Source organism: Lathyrus oleraceus, chromosome 4 (assembly GCF_024323335.1).
Source record: "Lathyrus oleraceus cultivar Zhongwan6 chromosome 4, CAAS_Psat_ZW6_1.0, whole genome shotgun sequence".
Classification (NCBI taxonomy): domain Eukaryota; kingdom Viridiplantae; phylum Streptophyta; class Magnoliopsida; order Fabales; family Fabaceae; genus Lathyrus; species Lathyrus oleraceus.
In genome coordinates this window covers 451,603,631-451,624,107 of record NC_066582.1, presented here as the reverse complement: position 1 = coordinate 451,624,107, position 20,477 = coordinate 451,603,631, and the positions used below count along the sequence as shown (strand labels likewise).

General features: G+C 34.4%; 1 protein-coding gene across 1 annotated transcript; it reads right to left on the bottom strand.

Annotated features, from left to right (window-relative positions):
- Nucleotides 1–19,644: 19,644 nt before the first annotated feature.
- LOC127137934 (uncharacterized) lies at nt 19,645–20,247 on the bottom strand. The gene has a single exon (XM_051064341.1). The coding sequence runs from the start codon at nt 20,245–20,247 to the stop codon at nt 19,645–19,647; it is 603 nt and encodes a 200-aa protein (XP_050920298.1).
- Between the last annotated feature and the right edge of the window lie 230 nt (nt 20,248–20,477).

The following is a 20,477-nucleotide window of genomic DNA, read 5'->3' as shown; positions in this document are numbered from 1 at the left end:
GTAGGTCAAGTAGGATACGTCACCTACCTGAGAGATATGGATATCTCATAACTGATCAAGGTGATGTATTACTCATGGATCAAGATGAGCATGTGACCTACCAAGAGGCCATAACTGGTCCCGAGTCTGAGAAGTGGCTAGAACCCATGAAATCTGAAATGGATTCCATGTACACAAACCAAGTTTGGACCTTGGTAGAGCCTCCTGTAGGAGTTAACCCTATAGGATGCAAGTGGGTCTTCAAAAAGAAGACTGACATGGATGGTAAGGTACATACCTATATGGCAATACTGGTTGCAAAAGGATATAAACAAATTCATGGGGTTGACTATGATGAAACCTTTTCACCAGTTGCAATGCTTAAATCTGTTTAGATTTTACTTGTTATCGCTGCATATTATGATTATGAAATATGGCAGATGGATGTCAAAACTACTTTCCTTAATGGGAATCTTCTTGAGGATGTGTACATGACACAACCTGAAGGATTTGACATACCAGAAGAAGCCCAAAAGATATGTAAGTTACAAAGATCAATCTATGGATTGAAGCAAGCTTCCAGAAGCTGGAATCTTCATTTTGATGAAACAGTAAAATAATATGGATTCATCAAGAACGAAGATGATCCTTGTGTCTACAAGAAGGTTAGTGGGATCATGATCATTTTCCTGGTATTATATGTAGATGACATATTACTCATTGGAAACGATGTCCCTATCCTGCAACAAGTAAAGTCTTGGTTGGGGAAATTCTTTTCTATGAAGGACCTAGGTGAAGCAAACTATATATTAGGAATCAGGATCTATAGAGATAGACCACAAAAAATGCTTGGCCTAAGTCAGAGTACATACATAGACAAAGTGTTGAGACGCTTTAATATGCATGATTCCAAGAAAGGATTCATACCTATGCAACATGAATAATATTCCATATGCATGTTCAATAGGATCTATCATGTATGCCATGTTATGTACTCGACCAGATGTCTCGTATGCTTTAAGTGCAACAAGTAGGTTCCAATCTGATCCCGGTGATGCTAATTGGGTAGCTGTTAAGAATATCCTTAAGTATTTTAGAAGGACTAAGGACTCATTCTTGATATATGGAGGTCAGGAAGAGCTTGCTGTAATTGGATACACCGATGCTAGCTTCTAGACAGATAAGGATGACTTTAGATCGCAATCTGGTTATGTGTTTTGCTTAAACGGTGGCGATGTGAGCTGGAAAAAATCAAAGCAAGATACAGTTGTTGATTCTACAACTGAGGCTGAGTATATTGCTGCCTCAAGTGCAGTAAAGGAAGTTGTTTGGATCAAAAAGTTCATTAGTGAACTTGGCATAGTTCCTAGCATTGCGGATCCCATTGATCTCTATTGTGATAACAATGATGCTATCGCACAAGCTAAGGATCCTAGATCTCACCAATGATCCAAACACATACTTAGATGTTATCACCTCATTCAAGAGATAATAGATAGAGGAGAAGTGAAAATATGCAAAGTACCTACACTTGACAATATTGCTGACCCACTAACAAAGCCTCTTGCGCAGCAGAAGCATGATAACCATACTAGATCTATGGGCATTATGGGTATGCTTGATTGACTCTAGTGCTAGTGGGAGATTGTTGGTGTAAGCCCTAGAGGCCAATACTTTTGGTACTTGTATTGAATTATTTATTAATAATAAAAGGCTTTTTCTTTATTATGTTTATTTAATAAAGTCCCTAGAATAGCTAGTACGTTTAATGTATCAAGTGTGACTTAATCATGAGATCCCATTAAACATAAGAACATTATTCTTAAAGTATCCGTAGTCGAGCTTTATTATGAAGTAGGATAACATTAAAGAATTAAGACTATTATGTATATAGACTGATGATCACATCTCATGGATCATGGATAAGGAGTTATCAAGTCTTAAACATAGGTATGAATATTAAGAGTAATATTTATACTGGATTGACCTGCTATGAGAATACTATATAGAATGTTATGCAAAGTGTCATAAGTTATTCTCATGGTGATAATGGTGTATACCACCCTTCGACTTGAAACTACTATGGACCCTAGATGTTGAGTCGAGTGCCTTATTACTGATCAAACATTGTCCGTAACTGGATGACCATAAAGACAGTTGGCGGGTACTCCACAAAGCATGCTGAGGGACATGAGTGACCTAGATGGAATTTTCCCATCATGCATAAGAGGATAAATGTCTATGGGCCTAATATTGAACTGGATAAGGATGACACAGTCTATGCCTTGTGTTCAATATAGGCATAAGGGCAAAAGGGTAATTGTATACATAAGTATTATCACAAAAGGATTTGTCATATCAAATGACATTTTCGTGTCTTGGGTAGCAGTGATGTGTTGCTAGATACCGCTCACTATTTATTATGTTAAATACATGATTTAATATAATTGATAATGTCGTGAAAACCTATAGGGTCACACACAAAAGGACAGAATGATGAGAGATAGAGTAAATAAGGAACACCATAAGGTACGGTGCACTTAAGTGAATTGTAGAACATCGTAAGGTATGGTGTACTTAAGTAGAATACGAAATATGGTAAGGTACCACGCGCTTAAGTGATTTTGGCATATCATAAGATATGGGCCACATACACTTAAGTGGGCTTTTTAGCTTGCAGCCCACACAAGTGGTTCTATAAATAGAATCCTTGTGCAAAAGCATTTGTACAGTTGCAATTTCGTTTCTCTTTCTCTCTCTCTCAAAGCCTTCATTCGTAGCAGCTAGCATTGAGATTGAAGGAATTCGTTCGTGTGGACTGAGTAGAGGCTTTGTCACCATTCAACTCTCGTGATCGCTTCGTAGATCTGCATCAAAGGTTTCAATCGCCACAAGAGGTAACGATTCTATCACTGATCATGCCCATTCGTAAGGATCACTAAAGGATATTTTTTTAAATTCCGCTGCATTTTGGGTCGCTCTTCTCCTTCATGTATGTTGTTGATAAATGTTGTTGTGTGTTGTTGATATTCTTGTTTATGTTCTTTTGTGTTGTTTGTTAATAAATGTTTTTTCATGTGCAGCTAGCAAGTGGTTATGGTTCTTTACTTATCAACGATGCAACTGGTTGTGTGAACATAGATCTAAGAGAGTTACGAACTTGTGTTCATTGTGGAAATATTATATGAGTCTTTCATATGATATTCCCAAGTGAACACATATTTTATACTCTTCCTTATACTTTATACTCTTCATAGCTTCCAGGAACGGTTAGTTATCAATGCTCTCCCAATCTATGTTAATTAATTGATGTATATTGTTGATAAATGTTGTTAGTTAGATTGTTATATCATACGTGATTGATTTTTTCACTAACCCCTCATTGAACTTGCATTCATTTAAATAGATTTTTGAGATGATAATCAGAAAAAATTAAATTATTCTTGAAAATCAACTTAGATGATCTAATGTTTTTCGAGTTGCATGCATCTCGTGATTCATGATTTCCTCTTTAGCCAATAAAATTTGATTCAATGCCACAAATTCTTCAAAATAATGATGATAAATGGATGGCATTATGAGTTTTTCACACAAAATTTGATGTTTGCAAAATAATCTAGAAAAAAAAGGAAATTAAATTTTGTGTGAAAGACTTAAAAGACATTCATTTATCATCATTACTTTAAAGAATTTGGGATTGAATCAAATTCTATGGGTTAATGAGGAAATCATGAATGATAAGATGCTTGAAATTCGTAAAATAATGGATCTTTTAAGTTGTTTTTCAAGAATAATTTAATTTTTTTATTATCATCTCAAAAATCGATTTGAATGGTCGTATATGGTTAATGAAGAGCAGGGGAAAAAAAGCAATTCCATATTTTATAATAAAATCTTAGACATATCACCAGGGTTGGAGTATATAACGGTAGTGAAATGTTATTTTTTATGCACTTTAATTTGGTTGCAGCTGGGTATCAAACCCATGACCCTATTTTGTGATAGGCGGCATGCTACATAGTTTATCATAATGGTCACTCGCTCGTGGTTGAAAACAACAAACTTACACCCACACCCTATTTCACCATGGTTGGTTAGACGTTATGGTATCCCTTTTCCAACTGTAGTGAAATGGTTTTCCATAGTAGTGCTCATCTCAAATTCAGAATTCATTAGTTGGACAAAATGTTCCACCATCTTATCTAACATTCAACCAAAGACAATGTCATCAACATAAATCCGGACTATCATGAGCTTTCCTCTATCATTCTTTATAAATAGAGTTGTATTTATTCCACATCTATTATATCCATTTTTGATCAGGAACTCGGCTAACCTTTCATACCAAGCTCTTAGAGTTTGCTTTAATCTATAAAGAGATTTCTTCAACTTGTACATATGATTTGGAAAGCTAGGATCAATGAATCCCTTTGGTTTCTTTACATAGACTTATTCATTAACATACCCATTCAGAAAGGTAATTTTAACATCCATTTGATACAATCTGAATTTCATCATGCAGGAAATTCCCAGTAATAATCTAATAGACTCAAGTCCCACTATTGGAGAAAATGTCTCATCAAAAACTACTCCTTCTATTTAAGGTTAACCTTGAGAAACTAGATGTGCCTTATTCCTTATCACATTACCACTTATATCATATTTGTTCTTTAAAATCCATTTGGTACCAATGACATTCATATCTTCAGATCTAGGAACTAATTCACATACTTTGTTCCTTTGGGACTGGCACAGTTCTTTTTGCATAACATCGATCCAAAATTTATGAGTAAAAGATTCCTTGATTTTATTAGGTTTAATTTTTGAAATAAAACAAGATTTTGCAATCATCTCTCTGGATATGGTGATAACTCATTCATTCATATTTCGTATGACATTTTCAATGGGATGATCCTTCTGAATTCGAATTGACGGTCCCTTGTTGATTTGAGGATTTTTCAGAATTTGTGATTTAAGACTTAATGTCAGACATCTTGGGTAGGATGTAACACCCTAAACCCCAAATATGATTAATAAAATAGTGAGGAAAATATGAAGATAACAACAGGGGTGTCACATTAACAACTCCAAACCTTAAGTCCAAAAGGGAGGAATTTTAATTCAAAAAGCATAACATTCAAAACTTAGTTTTCAAATCACTTAAAATAATAAAGCATAGAAAAATAAGATATGGTGATAAAGATACGACACACATAAGCAAAACAAACTAGCGAAAAGGCAAACTATGCCATCTTCATTGACAAAGAGCTAATTATTCCTCATCCTTAATTTAGGAATCACTTATGTCAAGTACAACATTAGAGAACATAGAAACAAGAAAATAGTGAGAGTACATTCCATAAGTTTAACGGTGTATAAACAACGAGGATAGTTCACATCAAATATAATAAGTCAACACAATGTACAACATATAAATCATTATGCAATGTGTATTTCCTCTACTCCCATGCATGTGGTACCATCTTACGACCCTCCTGGACCGAAGTCCTATAACGCCGAATATCATAGTTATGTTAAAGAGGGATCCTCATCACTGGATTGAAGCCCTACAACACTGGACCTAAATCATAAGCTAATCTCCCATCTACATGATACATGATTCTACAAACAAATTCAAACAATCTCCATTTGAGCCTACTTCTCTCATTATCAATTATCAATCACAACACTGGACCGAAGTCCTTCAACACTAGACCAAAGTCTTACAATGTTGGATATCAGAGTTATGTTACTGAGTGATCCTCAACACTGCACCAGAGTCCTACAACACTATACTAAAGTCTTACAATGTTGGTCCTTTCGAACCTAAACAACAAACTTATCGGCATAATAATCATTGCCCTTTAGGGATAAACATTGGTTAGCCTTGAACCATAATTCATTAAGACTCAAACCTGTATGATCACCAGGCGGGTAAGCAATTAGTTATTAATAATAAACCATAATCATTATTTTCAACAAAATAATCATTGACAACACGCCTCAAATTGAAGAGTCGGAAACTAAAAAAAAAAACAAGTTAAACTGCTCATTACGAACATTCTACACGGCTGACGGTTGAACCGTCTCAACCATGACGGTCGTCTCCCTCTGGGTGAGTCACATGTCATCACTGACGGTTTGGGGGACGAGAGCTTGTTTTGGGGCATTGGGGGTTGGTTCTTCATTTATCTGACGCCTATCATCTCTGATGGTCTGGAATTTTTCGTTCCCAATACAGTGGCAGTCAGACTGTTACTCACGTGACGACCGTCACCACTACATAATGCAATTTTCTGCATTTTCTCCATTGAAACAACTATGATTCTCAATTTCATCAATCAATTTCATACTAGAAAAACATCCAGAACTTGATTTTACACATATAAAAACATATGGTACATCAAAACATCAATTTAACATGCTTCACATCAATCAATCATGATTTCTTCATTAAGGCATATCATATCATATGAACAACAATAATCCATTTTTTCATATCATTTATCCACACAAATTTCTCATTAATATTAGTAAAAATCAATATTCATTATCATGGAAATAAAAATTAATATCAACCTAATTGTAGAGGTTTTTCACAAGCCTCATACAATTCAATCAACACAACATAAACAAGGAAAAGGGAAAGGGAATCCCTTCTATCCCTTAGGCTTAACATCCTTAAGAAATAATCTTCCCCCTTACCTTGAATTTTTAGCAAAGGTTAAAGCTTCAACTATGAAGTTTCTTCTCATTCAAATGCTCTCTTAGGGTTTGCTCTTCTCTCTAACTCCTTGTTTCTCCAAAGTTTTCTACGTACTAACACTTTTCTCACACTCACCTCTACTTAACAAAAAAAAACTACTTTTTATTTCATTTTACTAATTCTCACCAATTCCCCTTCATTCACAACTAATTTGTATCCATATTTTTAATTAAATCCTATTTATCATCCAAAGCTCATAATTATCACAATTTACATTAAGTAAATTATTGAAATTAATTAAAAAATTATATCATCTCATTAACCCATATAAAAATATCTACTAAGCTCAGAGGAACTCTAAAAATTTAAATAAAAATCATTACAAGACTAATAAAATATTATAATAAAAACTGGGGTGTTACAACTCTCCCCCACTTAAACAGTTTTTCCCTCAAAAATTACCTAAAGGAAACAACTCTGGATAAGACTCCCTCATCTGGCTCTCTAGCTCCCACATCACGTTTTCGCCAGCAGACCCTCCCCACACCACCTTAACCAAAGTTGTTTGTTTACCCCTCAAGTGTTTTGCTTCTCGATCCTCAATCCGTAAGGGTGATGCCTCCACAGTCAAGTTATCTCTTACTTGCACATGATCCAATTGGATCACATGGGGTGGACCAAGAATATACTTTTGAAGTTTAGACATATGAGAGATACAATGAAGGTTCAAAATAGATGGTGGTAAGGAAACTCGATAGGCAACTTCGTCAACTCTTTGAAGGATCTAATAAGGACCAATAAAATAAGGTGTAAGCTTTCGATACTTCAACGCACCACCAAGACCAGTCAACAGAGCCTCTCTTAAGAACATATGATCCCCCTCTCGGAATTCAAGAACATTTATTTGCTTATTATGATAACTCTTCCATCTGCTCTACGATGCCTTCATCTTTTCCTGAATCATCTTTATCTTCTCAGTAGTTTTTTGGACAATCTCTGGTCCAAGCACAACACTTTCCCTTTATTTGTACCAACATAAAGTTGTCTTACACCTTCTACCACACAAAGGTTCAAAAGGAGCCATTTTGATACTAGAATGGTAACTATTTTTATAAGTAAACTCGATCAACGGTAACTAACTATCCCAATACCTTATTGCTCTAAAACACAAGCCCTCAACAAATCTTCCAACGACATGATAGTCCTTTCTGTCTGAACGTACGTTTGCGGATGGTAAACAGAACTCAACCTCAACTTGGTTCCTAACGCTTCTTGTAAACTCTCCCAAAACCTTGATGTGAACCTCAGATCTCTATCTAAAACAATGCTTGAATGAATTCCATGTAGCTTCATAATCTCACTGATATATATCTCTGCTGGCTTCAGTAACAGGTAATTGATCTTTATCGGAACAAAATGAGTTGACTTAGTCAGTCTATCCACAACAACCCAAATCAGATCACTTCCTTTAGTGGTATTTTGCAAACCCACTACAAAATTCGTAGAGATACTATCCCACTTCCACTTAGGAATACTGAATGGTTGCATCAATCCAGATGGCTTCCGATGCTTGATCTTCGACTTCTGATAAGTCAAACAAGAATACACAAAATCGGAAACATGCTTCTTCATACTTGGCCATAAAAGCATTTTCTTAAGATCCTAATACATCTCTGTGGCTCCGGGTTAAGTACTCAAACCACTCACGTGACCTCATTCTAGAATTCTCTTATTGAGCTTTGGTAAATCCAGCACACAAAATTTGTCCCAAAATTTCATAATTCCATTCTCATCTACCTTGAAATCCACTTTTTCACCTTGATTAATTAGAACCAATCGATCAATCAATCCCAAATCCAAATTCTGGCCTTCCTTGGTTTCTTCTAGTATGCTACTAGTCAACTTTATCATCCTCAATTTCACACTTTGTGGCATCATCTCACACACCAAACTAAGATCTCTGAACTTCTCAATCAAATCAATTTCTCTAACCATTAGTGCCAACATATGCAAGGACTTCCTACTTAACGCATCTACGACCATATTAGCTTTACCAAGATGGTAGCTTAACTCAAATTCGTTGTCCTTCAAAAAATATTCAACTTCTTCTAATCAAACAGATACTTCAGACTCTTATGATCATTGAAAACTTTAAACCTCGAACCATACAAATGATGTCTCTAAACTTTAAGTATGAACACTACTACTACCAACTCCAAATCATGGGTATGATAATTCCTCTCACGAGTCTTGAGTTATCTAGAAGCATAAGCTACAACTTGAATCTTTTGCATAAATACACCTTCTAAACACATCTTAGATGCGTCATATTACACAATAAAAGATTCACTAGGATATGATAAGATCAAAACTGGCGCCAACGTCAACCTCTTCTTCAGATCTTGGAAACTTTCTTCACACTAAGAATTATACACATAAGCTTTCCCTTTCCTGGTCAACTGAGTCAAAGGCAAAGAAAATTTCGAAAAGCCTTGTATAAACCTTCTATAGCAGCTAGTCAAACCCAGAAAACCTTTGATCTTAGTAACCGACTTAGAAGTTTCCCACTACAACAATGTGCCTACCTTAGACGTATCAACTGCTATTTCAGTACTAGAGATTACATGACTAAGGAATCACACTTGGATAACTTTGCATACAACTTCTTGTTCTTCAAGGTTGTCAACACAAATTGCAGGTGTTCTACATGTTCTTCGTCTAACTTAGAATACATAAGAATATCATCTATGAACACAACAACAAACTAATCCAAGTAAGGGTGAAAAATCATATCCATATACACCATAAATACTCCCAGCGCATTAGACACACCGAACGGAATAACCGAATACTCATAATTACTGTGACGAGTTCTAAATGCAGTCTTAGGTATATCTCCTGACTTTACTCAAGTCTAATGATAACCTGATCTTAAATCAATCTTGTTAAACATACAAGCTCTAACCAACTAATCCATAAGTTCGCCAATTATAGGAAGACGATACTTATTATTAAGAGTGACATTATTCAACTACCAATAATCCACACATAACCTCATGCTCCCATCTTTTTTCTTGACTAATAAAATTGGCGTTCCCCAAGGCGAGATACACTAGGCCTGGCAAACTTTTTCTCTAACAGATCTTCTAACTGCTTCTTCAGCTCACTTAACTCTGATGCAGATATTTTATACGATGCCATTGAAACATGTCTAGTACCAAGTACTAAATCTATGGAAAAATCCACTTCAAAATCCGACGACAAATCCTTAATATCCTTAGGAAAAACATCAGGGAACTCACATACAACCAACAAATGAACAATCACAACTTCACTCTTCACTCTCAAGGAAGCAAACATCACACACACCTGATCATCCTGATCCAAGAACATCTCTAATTGGTTGGAGGATATGAACCTCAAATCCTTACTCTCTTCAGACTTGGGAAACAACACAGTCTTATCAAAACAATTGATGTGGACATGGTTGAACTCTAACCAGATCGTTCTCAAAATAACATCTAGTTAACTTAGGGGCAATCAGATCAAGTCAACTCCAAAATCTTTACCATAAATGAATATGGGATAGTTAATACCAACCAATGAAATAGTCACAGAACCATTGGATGGGGTATCAATGATCATACTACCCTTCATAGGAGACACTACCAAATTCAACTTGATGATTTTCCCTCCTATACCTAAAACAAGTTGGGTTAAATGGGGTGTCTCCCCCATTAATTCTTTTCTTAGTTACAGCTTTTTGATTTCCTTTAACACCTGGATTTTCATACGGCTTGCACGATTCTGATTAGAAAACTTCTTCTCACTCACACTCTTATAATGAGTAGTTCTAACTCTATTGTTTTCATCATAGATCCTGTACTTGTTAACCGACACTGAGAAACAATAAATATCTTGATAACTTATAAACTGCTTAATCTTCGGACCCAACCCATTCTCAAAATTCACACACTTAGACCCTTCAGCGTCTACACCATTATAGTGCTGAAAATATTTGGATAACTCCTCAAACTTGGTCGCATAGTTAGCCACAGACAAATTGTCCTACTTTAGCTCCAATAACTCAATCTACTTCCAATTATGAACATCAACTGGAAAATACTTGTCTAAAAAATCACTCTTGAAATTATTCCAAGTGATAGTAGTTCCAACAGCTTCCAATCTCTGACGGGTATTCTCCCACCAGAATTAAACTTCTTCAAACAACATATGAGGTCTGAACAACACTTATTGTGCCTTAGTACATGCTATAACTCTGAAAATCTTCTCAATCTCCTATATCCAAGTCTGGGCACCTTCAGGGTCGTACCTCCCCTTGAATGTAGGTGGGTTGTTCTTCTTGAATTTTCTCATCCCACGAAACTCATCAGCTTCATCATTCTAATTCTGATTAGCATGCAAAGATTTATTATTTTGATCCATCACATGAGCCATTTCCTCGAGAGCATCAGCAATCGCATGATCATTTCTGCCAGCCATTTCTTCATGTACAACCAGCCATAAACAAGTTAACTAGTCGCAACAGTAAAGCAATGCTGATTACGGAAATCAAACAACACTGACAAGGTCAACACTCATGTTGTGTGCAAGGGTACCATAAGTTCTCAACACCTAAGGCCGAATGGACCAACCTTCTCTAATACCAACTATGTAACACCCTAAACCCCAAATATAATTTATAAAATAGTGCAAAAAATATGAAGATAACAATCAGGGTGTCACATTAACAACTCCAAACTTTAAGTCCAAAAGGGATGAATTTTAACTAAAAAAGCATAACATTAATAACTTAGTTTTCAAATCACTTAAAATAATAAAGCATATCAAGGTACTTTATAAAACACAACTTAAAGAAGTAGCAAAACCCAACTCGGTGTTAAAATATCAGAGTGATACCAGATACAAAACTAAACAGTCGATAAAGATACGACTAACATAAGCAAAACAAACTAGCGAATATGCAAACTATTCCATCTTCGATAACAAGTAGCTAATCACTCATCACCCTCAATCTGGAAATCACATGTGTCAAGTACAACAGTAGAGAACAAAAAAACAAGAAAGGGGTGAGAATACTTCCATAAGCTTAATGGTGTATAAACAATAAGGATAATTCACATCAAATAAAATTAATCAAAATAATGTATAATGTAACACCCTTCTAAAATACCCCAAATATTTAATTAAAATAGCAATATATCAATCAGAGTAATTATGCAATTAAGGGTGTCACACAATTACTTCACACCATTCACCATAATAACTGTCATGCTCTTTTATTAATTCAAAACATAAAGCATTTGCACAATACGCAGCGGATAGAAATCAAATCAATCATGCAAAACATGTAACACATTACATGTAAAATTATTCAACAAGGTAAAACATCCCGTCCCGATGTTACATCTATCAGAGCATGACCCACTAAGGAGACTACACTAGACTCCAAGCACTAGCTTCTACTCAATCACTGCTCGTTACCTGAAAAATAGTTGTAAGGGTGAGTTCCTCAATCGATATAAAAAGCATTATAAAATATCATGTAATGCTAAGTAAATGAACACATCTCATCACCCTAATCATATCACACATTCAGTAACGGCAACATCAACTCATACTCATAATCATGCTCAACATAAACATCAAAACACACGTATAATATTGGAACACATCCATTCATATTATACACAATACATACATTATGCAATGAGACTCCATGCATGCGGTACCGACTATTCGTGAACATATAGTTCAACCTCACCGACCAAATCCAGGTACGGCTACCAAGCCCACTAGTCCCACTCATTTGAGACCTAGTGACTCACTCACTAATTCCTCACCATGGGAATTAGCTACCACCCCAAGGGCTATGATATGCACGCTAATCACCTAGCATGCAAACATCAACAATCATCCACAATGATTCACTCACTAATTCCTCACCATGGGAATTAGCTACCACCATAAAGGCCACAATATGCAAGCTAAATCAATTAGTCATGCAAACATCAACAATCATTCACAATGGACATATGCTCACACTCTAAGCCATAAACAGTCCATTCATAATTTCATACATGATAGATACATTCACCACATTATGCATATCATCATACATCATCAACACATAATCAATCACAGTATTAGCACACTCTACTAATACCTATACTACTCAAACGATGGGAAATGATCCCTACTCTATCATACATCAGCTAAATTACATTACTCAGCTGAACAACCAAAAACTGCACCACAACAGCACAGAAAATCACAATCCTGCCCATACGCGTATGCCCCATGTCCATACGCGTATGGCCCATCTCCTGACCAAATCCCATACGCGTAACACCATCTCATACGCGTATGCTACGCGTAACACCTTACCCATACGCGTACCAACAGAGACAAAACTACGTTAGAAACATCATCTTCCTCATTCATACACGTATTGCCTAGGGCCATACGCGTACCAGGCCATCTCATACGCGTATTGCCTAGTGCCATACGCGTATGACCAGAAACCAGAATTTTCCAGATCTACTATGGTGTTCTCTGCTACGAGATCTCCCAATTCCAACCTTCCACAGTCCAATTTTACACAATAATCGTTCATATCACCTAACACGAATCATCTCCTATTCGATTCCACAAATCCTAACATTTTTACATCTAATTCCTACGAATTCCCTTCCATTATAATCCAATTTTCGTTCATCCAATATTTCACAATTTCATCATGCATCATTCTAATCAGGGACAAATCAATGGCTTATCACTACCCACTACATGTTATCCCATAATACCCGTTAATCGACGATAAACCCCCCTTACCTGAGTTAATCCGGCGATCCTTCAGCTTCAAGCTCTTCCTCTCTTCAACCCTTGTTCTCTGGTTCTCTTTGCCCTTTTTCCACTTTCTGTCTCTTTTTCCTTTTCACGTGAAAATAACCCTTTTTACCAAATGAGACCTTTTCTAATTCCAACTTTTATTCCAATAATAATAATAATAATAATAATCCAATTAATTAATTAAATTAATAAATATTATATTAATTTAAATTAAATAATTATCCTTATTTCATCGGGGTGTTACATATAACATGCAAACCATTATGCAATGTGTATTTCCTCTAATCCCATGCATATGGTACCATCCTACAAATTTGGAACAAAGTCTTACAAAACTGGATATCAGAGTTATGTTACTGAGGGATCCTCAACACTGGACCGAATCTCTATAACACTGGATCGAACTCCTAAGTTAGTCTCTAATATAGATGATGTATTATTCTACAAACAAATCCAAACACTCTCCATCTGAGCATCCTTATCCCATTATAAATTATCAATCACAACACTAGACCGAAGTCCTTCAACACTTGACCGAAGTCTTACAATACTAGATATCAGTTAATGTTACTGAGTGATCCTTAACATTGGATCGGAGTCCTACAACACTAGACCAAAGTCCTACAACGCTGATCCTTTAGAACCTAAACAACAAACTTATCGACATAACAATCACTGCCCTTTAGGGCTAAACATTGGTTCTTCTTAAACCTAAATTCATCAACCCTTAACCCTACCTAATCGATGTCGTACCTCAAAAAATGAGAACACGACTTAGCAAAGCGCAATCGCACGCTCGCATGATGGACTGAACAGAGTCGCCACCGAACTTTATTTATTCTAAAAAGGAAAGGGGAAATATCGATAAAACTCAAGAAAGAACGACAATGATTATGGTCGTCGCAACCAAATCAGGGTTCGGGAGTCGATTACGCAAGGGGAAGGTATTAACACCCCTCACGTCTGTTGTACTTAACGGGAACCATTAGGTTAATTATGCATGTTAGTGTTAGTTTAGAAATGTTAGGCTTCTCAAGTTATTATGAGGGAAAGAATAATAAGATCAAAACAAAAGAGAATATGTTTTTGGATTTTTTACAACGAATGGGACTAAACCTAAGTTTTTTATTAATGGGCCTGACAAGATTTACAAATCCTGCTCCTACGTATCTTCAGGTGCAATAGAGAACTCAAGGCTTACGTAGTTTTGGATATAAAATGTTTGTTTGTTGGTAGATTTTAGCGAAATCTATCTTGTATTAATCGAAGAGAAACATTGTTTTACCCAAAACAGACGAGGAGCGGACGTATACATCACATCAAATGGATTTATAAATCAACATTCGGAAAAACGTCACTTATCTCAACTCAACAATTGTGGCCTAAGCATTGATTTACATCACCTTAAGACAAGGTGTCTTTCGTTTATGAAAAGGTTTTTCTGATCAATCGCACGACGGTGAAAAATAGTTTGATTGGTTAGATGCATTTCTTGTGAGAAATCTCCAAAACTGTCAGATGTATTCTAAAGTGTCAGGTCATGTATGAACCTGTTGATGAAACTTTTTATATGTTTTCCAATATTGTCAGGTCATGTATGAACCTGTTGTTAAATTTTTATTTGGGTTTTCTAGTGTTGTCAGGTCACGTATGAACTTGTTGTTAAAATCTCTTTGAAACCTCCAGAATTGTCAGGTCATGCATGAACCTGTGGATATTACTTTCTTTGAATTTTCCAATGTTGTCAAGTCATGTTTGAACCCGTGGGTGCAAAATTATTTGAATATCCTAACGTTGAGGTCATGTATGAACCTATTGATTAAATTTTCCTTGATTTTCTAGTATTTTCAGGTTATGTCTAAACCTGTTGTTGAAACGCTTTGAGTTTCCCAATACTGTTAGGTCATGTATGAGCCTGTTGATGGAACTTTCTTTGTATGATTTTCTAGTATTGTCAGGCCATGTATGAACTTGTTGTTGAAACACTTTGAATTTTCCAATGCTGTCAGGTCATGTATGAGTCTGTTGATGGAACTTTCTTTGTATGTTTTCCAATATTGTCAGGTCATGTTTGAACCTGTTGGTGGAACCTTTTGATATCCCTCAGCATTGTCAGGTCATGTTTGAACATGTCATTGGAACTCTTTTTATATTCAAATGGTCAGGTCATGTATGAACCTATTGATGGAAGTCTTTGATTTTTTCCCAGTGTTTTCAGGTCATTTATGAACATGTTGACTGAAATTTCCTTGATATTCAGGCTTTCATCAGGTCAATGTCTGAACCTGTTGTTAAAATTTCCTTTGCAAATCCCTAGAGTATTTTTTCCAACAATTTGTTATCCCCTGTGAGTTTTCACCCATTCGTCCTTGACATTTTCCTGTGGATCACCGCTATCGTATCTCCATCATTCCCCACAGACCTGTTTATCATCTGTCATAAAAAAAATCATGCTAGGGTTTATCATATCCCTAGCATATCAAAACCCTTTTCAAAAAGAAAATCTTACATCCGTGCATAGCATATCATATCGTGTCATAGGCATTCCGGATCAAAACTAGGGTCTTCTTAGTATTTAATTATGTTCCACTATGATCATACGGTAACTTTTGTTTCCACTCTGATTTTGTTTCATTCTTGTTTTGTTCATGAAAATAGGTATAATACTATGAGTTATGTGAGTTTGTTTTTGTTGAGAAATGAGAAGAGAACTTGTTCCTTTTTTCTATTTGTTCATGAAAGTAGAAAGATTAGTTATTTATTTTCAAAAAATGAAAGAGAAGAAGTTTATAATTTTCTGTTCTTATTTGCAAAAATAATGAGAAGCTGAGTGATTAATATTGGCTATAAAAAATGTTGAATTGCATCGTGTGGAAAGATTAAGAGAAGATTTTGTTTTGGTTTCAATTTTCCAAACTCCACATGTACCCTTTTTATTAGATCTAGAAGAAATTTGAAAAAGTCAAATAACTTATTTACTTATTTTAATGATTTCACCAAATTATCCTCTTTGTTAATTGTTTTAATTTTTTTTATTAACTTGTTTACTTTATTATTATTATTAATATTATTATTATTAGTATTATTATTAGTATTATTATTATTTATTATTATATTATTATTATTATTATTTAAATTTAGATTATGGTTTACTAGCGTCCAAACGTGTCCGCTTTTTTTACTGAGCTAACGCGTGAAAATATTAATAGCGTCTTTTTTTATATGTTTGATTTTAATATAAACTATTTATATGATGAATTATATTGGTATTTATTCAGATACATATTAAGTTTTGTTTGCAATATGTAATATTCACGCATTAAATTTTGTTTGAATTGAGAAAACTGCATTTTGACGTGACTTTGTTCAACCAGGTGTGAGTGGAATAATTTGGTAATTTGGAATACCATATATTATGAAAAAAAGAAAATACGTTACACCAAAATTAAGTTTTGTCTTTATATAATTTTATAGATGGTTGAAAATCATAAAAAGATTTAGAAAAAATAAGACAAAATGTGTTTAATAAATAATTAAACATAAACATTAACAGAGACATTAAGTGACATTGTTATATTTTTTATTGCGCAAATGCGCAGAAATATTAACAATGTCTTTTTGAAAAAAAATATTTTAATATACATTATTTATATGATCAAACATGTGATATCTGTTTAAATATATATTAAATTTTTATTTATAATATGTAGTATTATGTCAATGTTTGAAAATTAAAATAGATATGTTATTTTTAAAGTTGTCAATAAAAATGCATTATTCAGCCTATAAAAATATATAGATTAAATAATTAAAAAATTGTATCTCTCAATTTACTAAACAAATAAACATAAACATAAACATCAACTCTCTCTCACTCTCTCTCCTCTCCCCCCTCTCTTTCCTCTTCCCCCTCTCTCTATCTCCTTTTCCCTCTTCCTCTTTCTCTCCCTACCTACCTCTTCTTATCCCTCTCTCCCTTCCTCCTTTCATCTTACTAGCGTTCAGACGGGCACTCTCATGCCCGTCTGCCCGCTTATTTTAATATGCACAACAATAATATTATTACATTTTGAAAATGGTAAACAAAGATATTCAAAATTATATTGAAGCATGCAAAATAATATTGATACTGTGTAATCAATGACGTTCTTTAAGAGGAATGCCGAACAAGAAATCTCTATTCGAAGTATTTTCTTTTTCCCTGCAATTGTTTTTTGTAGTAAAGAAAAAATGTAAGACTCTTAAATTATTTTTTTTAGAGAAAAAGATAGTAAAATTAATAGTAAGTATTTTTTTACCTTATAAAGATTCGAATCAATTCTTCGTACATCCCTTTATCAATGCGCTCTTGAGATTTAAAAAACTACAAATACATGACGAAATGTCATATCATCAAAGAAATACATTCAGAATATTTGACTCGTTTGAATATAATATGGTTTTATTGTGACACAAATAATACCTGGAGAATGGAGATACTTTGTTTTAGTATAGATTTGGTAGAACAACAACTATGACTTGTTTCTGAATTACCTGAAATTATGGTAAATAAGGAAAACAATGGACTTAGTAAATATATATGGTTTTATTTACATAAACCACAAATAGCAGTTAAATCCATGCATTTAAAAATAGTCTAGATAAAAATATTCTTAAATGAATTAAATAAAAACCTCTCCATCCTTTGAGATATTATTTCTCTTTTCACCATTTTCCAAAGTTGTGTTTTATCTGTTATTACTGTGTAGCTCCAACCGATAGAGTAAATTTTTAGACGTTTGACCTATTTCAATAAGGATGATAAAAATGTTAGTGAAAGAGTGATGAAAATGCAATATTTTTTTTATACGTATCGCGAAAAAGGTAAATACACCTTATTGTCGAGTTTGTCGATGGATGAAATATTTTGTTCATCCTTCCATGTGTTCCATTTATCTTCAAAGCATGTTATCTAAAATTTATTGCATAAGAATAGTGAGAATAAGTATAAACCAAATGATATCTAACATAAAAGCATAAAATAAATTATTAAGTATAACTTACTTTTATGTCGAAGCAAGTTTCAACATTCTTTCGTCTCAACTCCTTACATAATTGAAAGATTTCACCGTGTTCTAGTTTGGTTGTATATTAAAGCAAAAGAAAATTATATTTAGTTATGATATAAAGAATACAATATAAGTTTGGTATGTCGTGTAACCAAAATGGGAATCAATGTGTGAGCAATTTTTTTAATGTATTTAATAAATACCTGCGAGTGCGATAAAAGAATTTGTTTGTAGACTATATTTTTTGTGCAGTCACCATCTTCTCCTTTCAATTTTCCTTCCCTAGTTAAAACTTTTGTTATAGTCCGTGAAACACCCCTGGATAAAGCCACATATAATTTTCCACGACTAAAATCATGTCGTGAAAGATATATTCCAACATTTGGAATAGTTTGTCCTTGTGATTTATTTATTGTAATTGCAAAACTTAGTCGCACAGGAAACTGCTTTCTACTAAGGGCGAAAGGTAGTTCATCAATTGCAGATGTTTTTATTTTAATTTTGGGGAAAAAAACACATTTTCCTGCGTTAGCTTCCTGTCAAGATTTCCACTCCAACATATTCATAAATAAACCACAACATAATAACTGCGTCCCATTACACAATCCATATCTAGGATCTAGATTTCGTAACAACATCAATGGTGCACCCTTTTTTATGTTTAGAATATGTGGTGGCAAACTACCTTGTGCAATTGAGTTTAAGAATTCTTACTGGTATAAATTATGATTATCTCCTTCAACCTCGTCAAACGAAAACAAATTATGTTTTTCTCCTGGAAACTGGTCGATAATCATATCATTCAATTTCTGGACATCATCATTTGTTGGTGTCAAAATAGCTCTTTGTACCATATATGGGATTGCAATATATGGTAAAGGTAACTCACCGTGTCATCTAGTTTGGTAGGTTCAACACCATCACCAATGCGAATAAGAAATTCTGCAAACTCTTGATCATGCAATGATCGCATATTTTGACGCAAACGCAAAATCTTGGTATGATTCCATAAATGAGACTGAACAATACACGCTGAGATCATTTGTGTCTTAGTACTTTTTCCAAACAATTTTTGCTTGTCATTGGTTCTTCATCCCAAATTATTGAGGCAGCAACTCTAATGAGATTTGCAAGATCTTTTTCCTTTTGAATAGCACAAATGGAACTCGGTTGTATATCAATAGGTATCTTAAATCGAGAGTGTGCAGTCCTACCACCGAGTAACAATGTTGCAGCTATACCAGATGATGCAGTTGCTAAGACAATTTCTCCTTTACTTCTTAAACTTTCCATTATTGTTCGATAAATGAATGTTTTACTTGTTCCTCTTGGACCATCAACAAAAAATACCCCACTGTGTTTTTGAACAATTACATTGATAATGGTTTTGAATACAATCATTTGATCATTATTTAACTTAGCAACATATTTAATATCTTCATTGGGGATATCGACCACTAACTCCTCTTGTATGATACTTGGAATTGCATCTCTGTCTATTGTATTAGGGGGTAAATATGGGATATCATAATCTTCAATTTTTTTACCATTCAGGTTTAAGAGTTCATTCAAGTCCTTCAACAACATATTAGTCAAGTTTGATTCCATAACATTGTTAGTTGTTTGAAAATCCTCTGCCATATGTGTAAAAAAAACTCATTCCAAAGGCCTCTAGCATCAGTAGGTTCACAAAATAATAAAATCGTCACGAATAACCTTCGTAAAGCATATGGCATTCGGAGACTCGTAGCCTCAACCAAACAATCACGAATACTATGATCAGTCTCTAGAAATCCCATATCCTTGGCTAATTTTTTGAATGTATTGAAAGTCATGCCATTATTTGTAAGAATATATTCCTAACTGGTTGG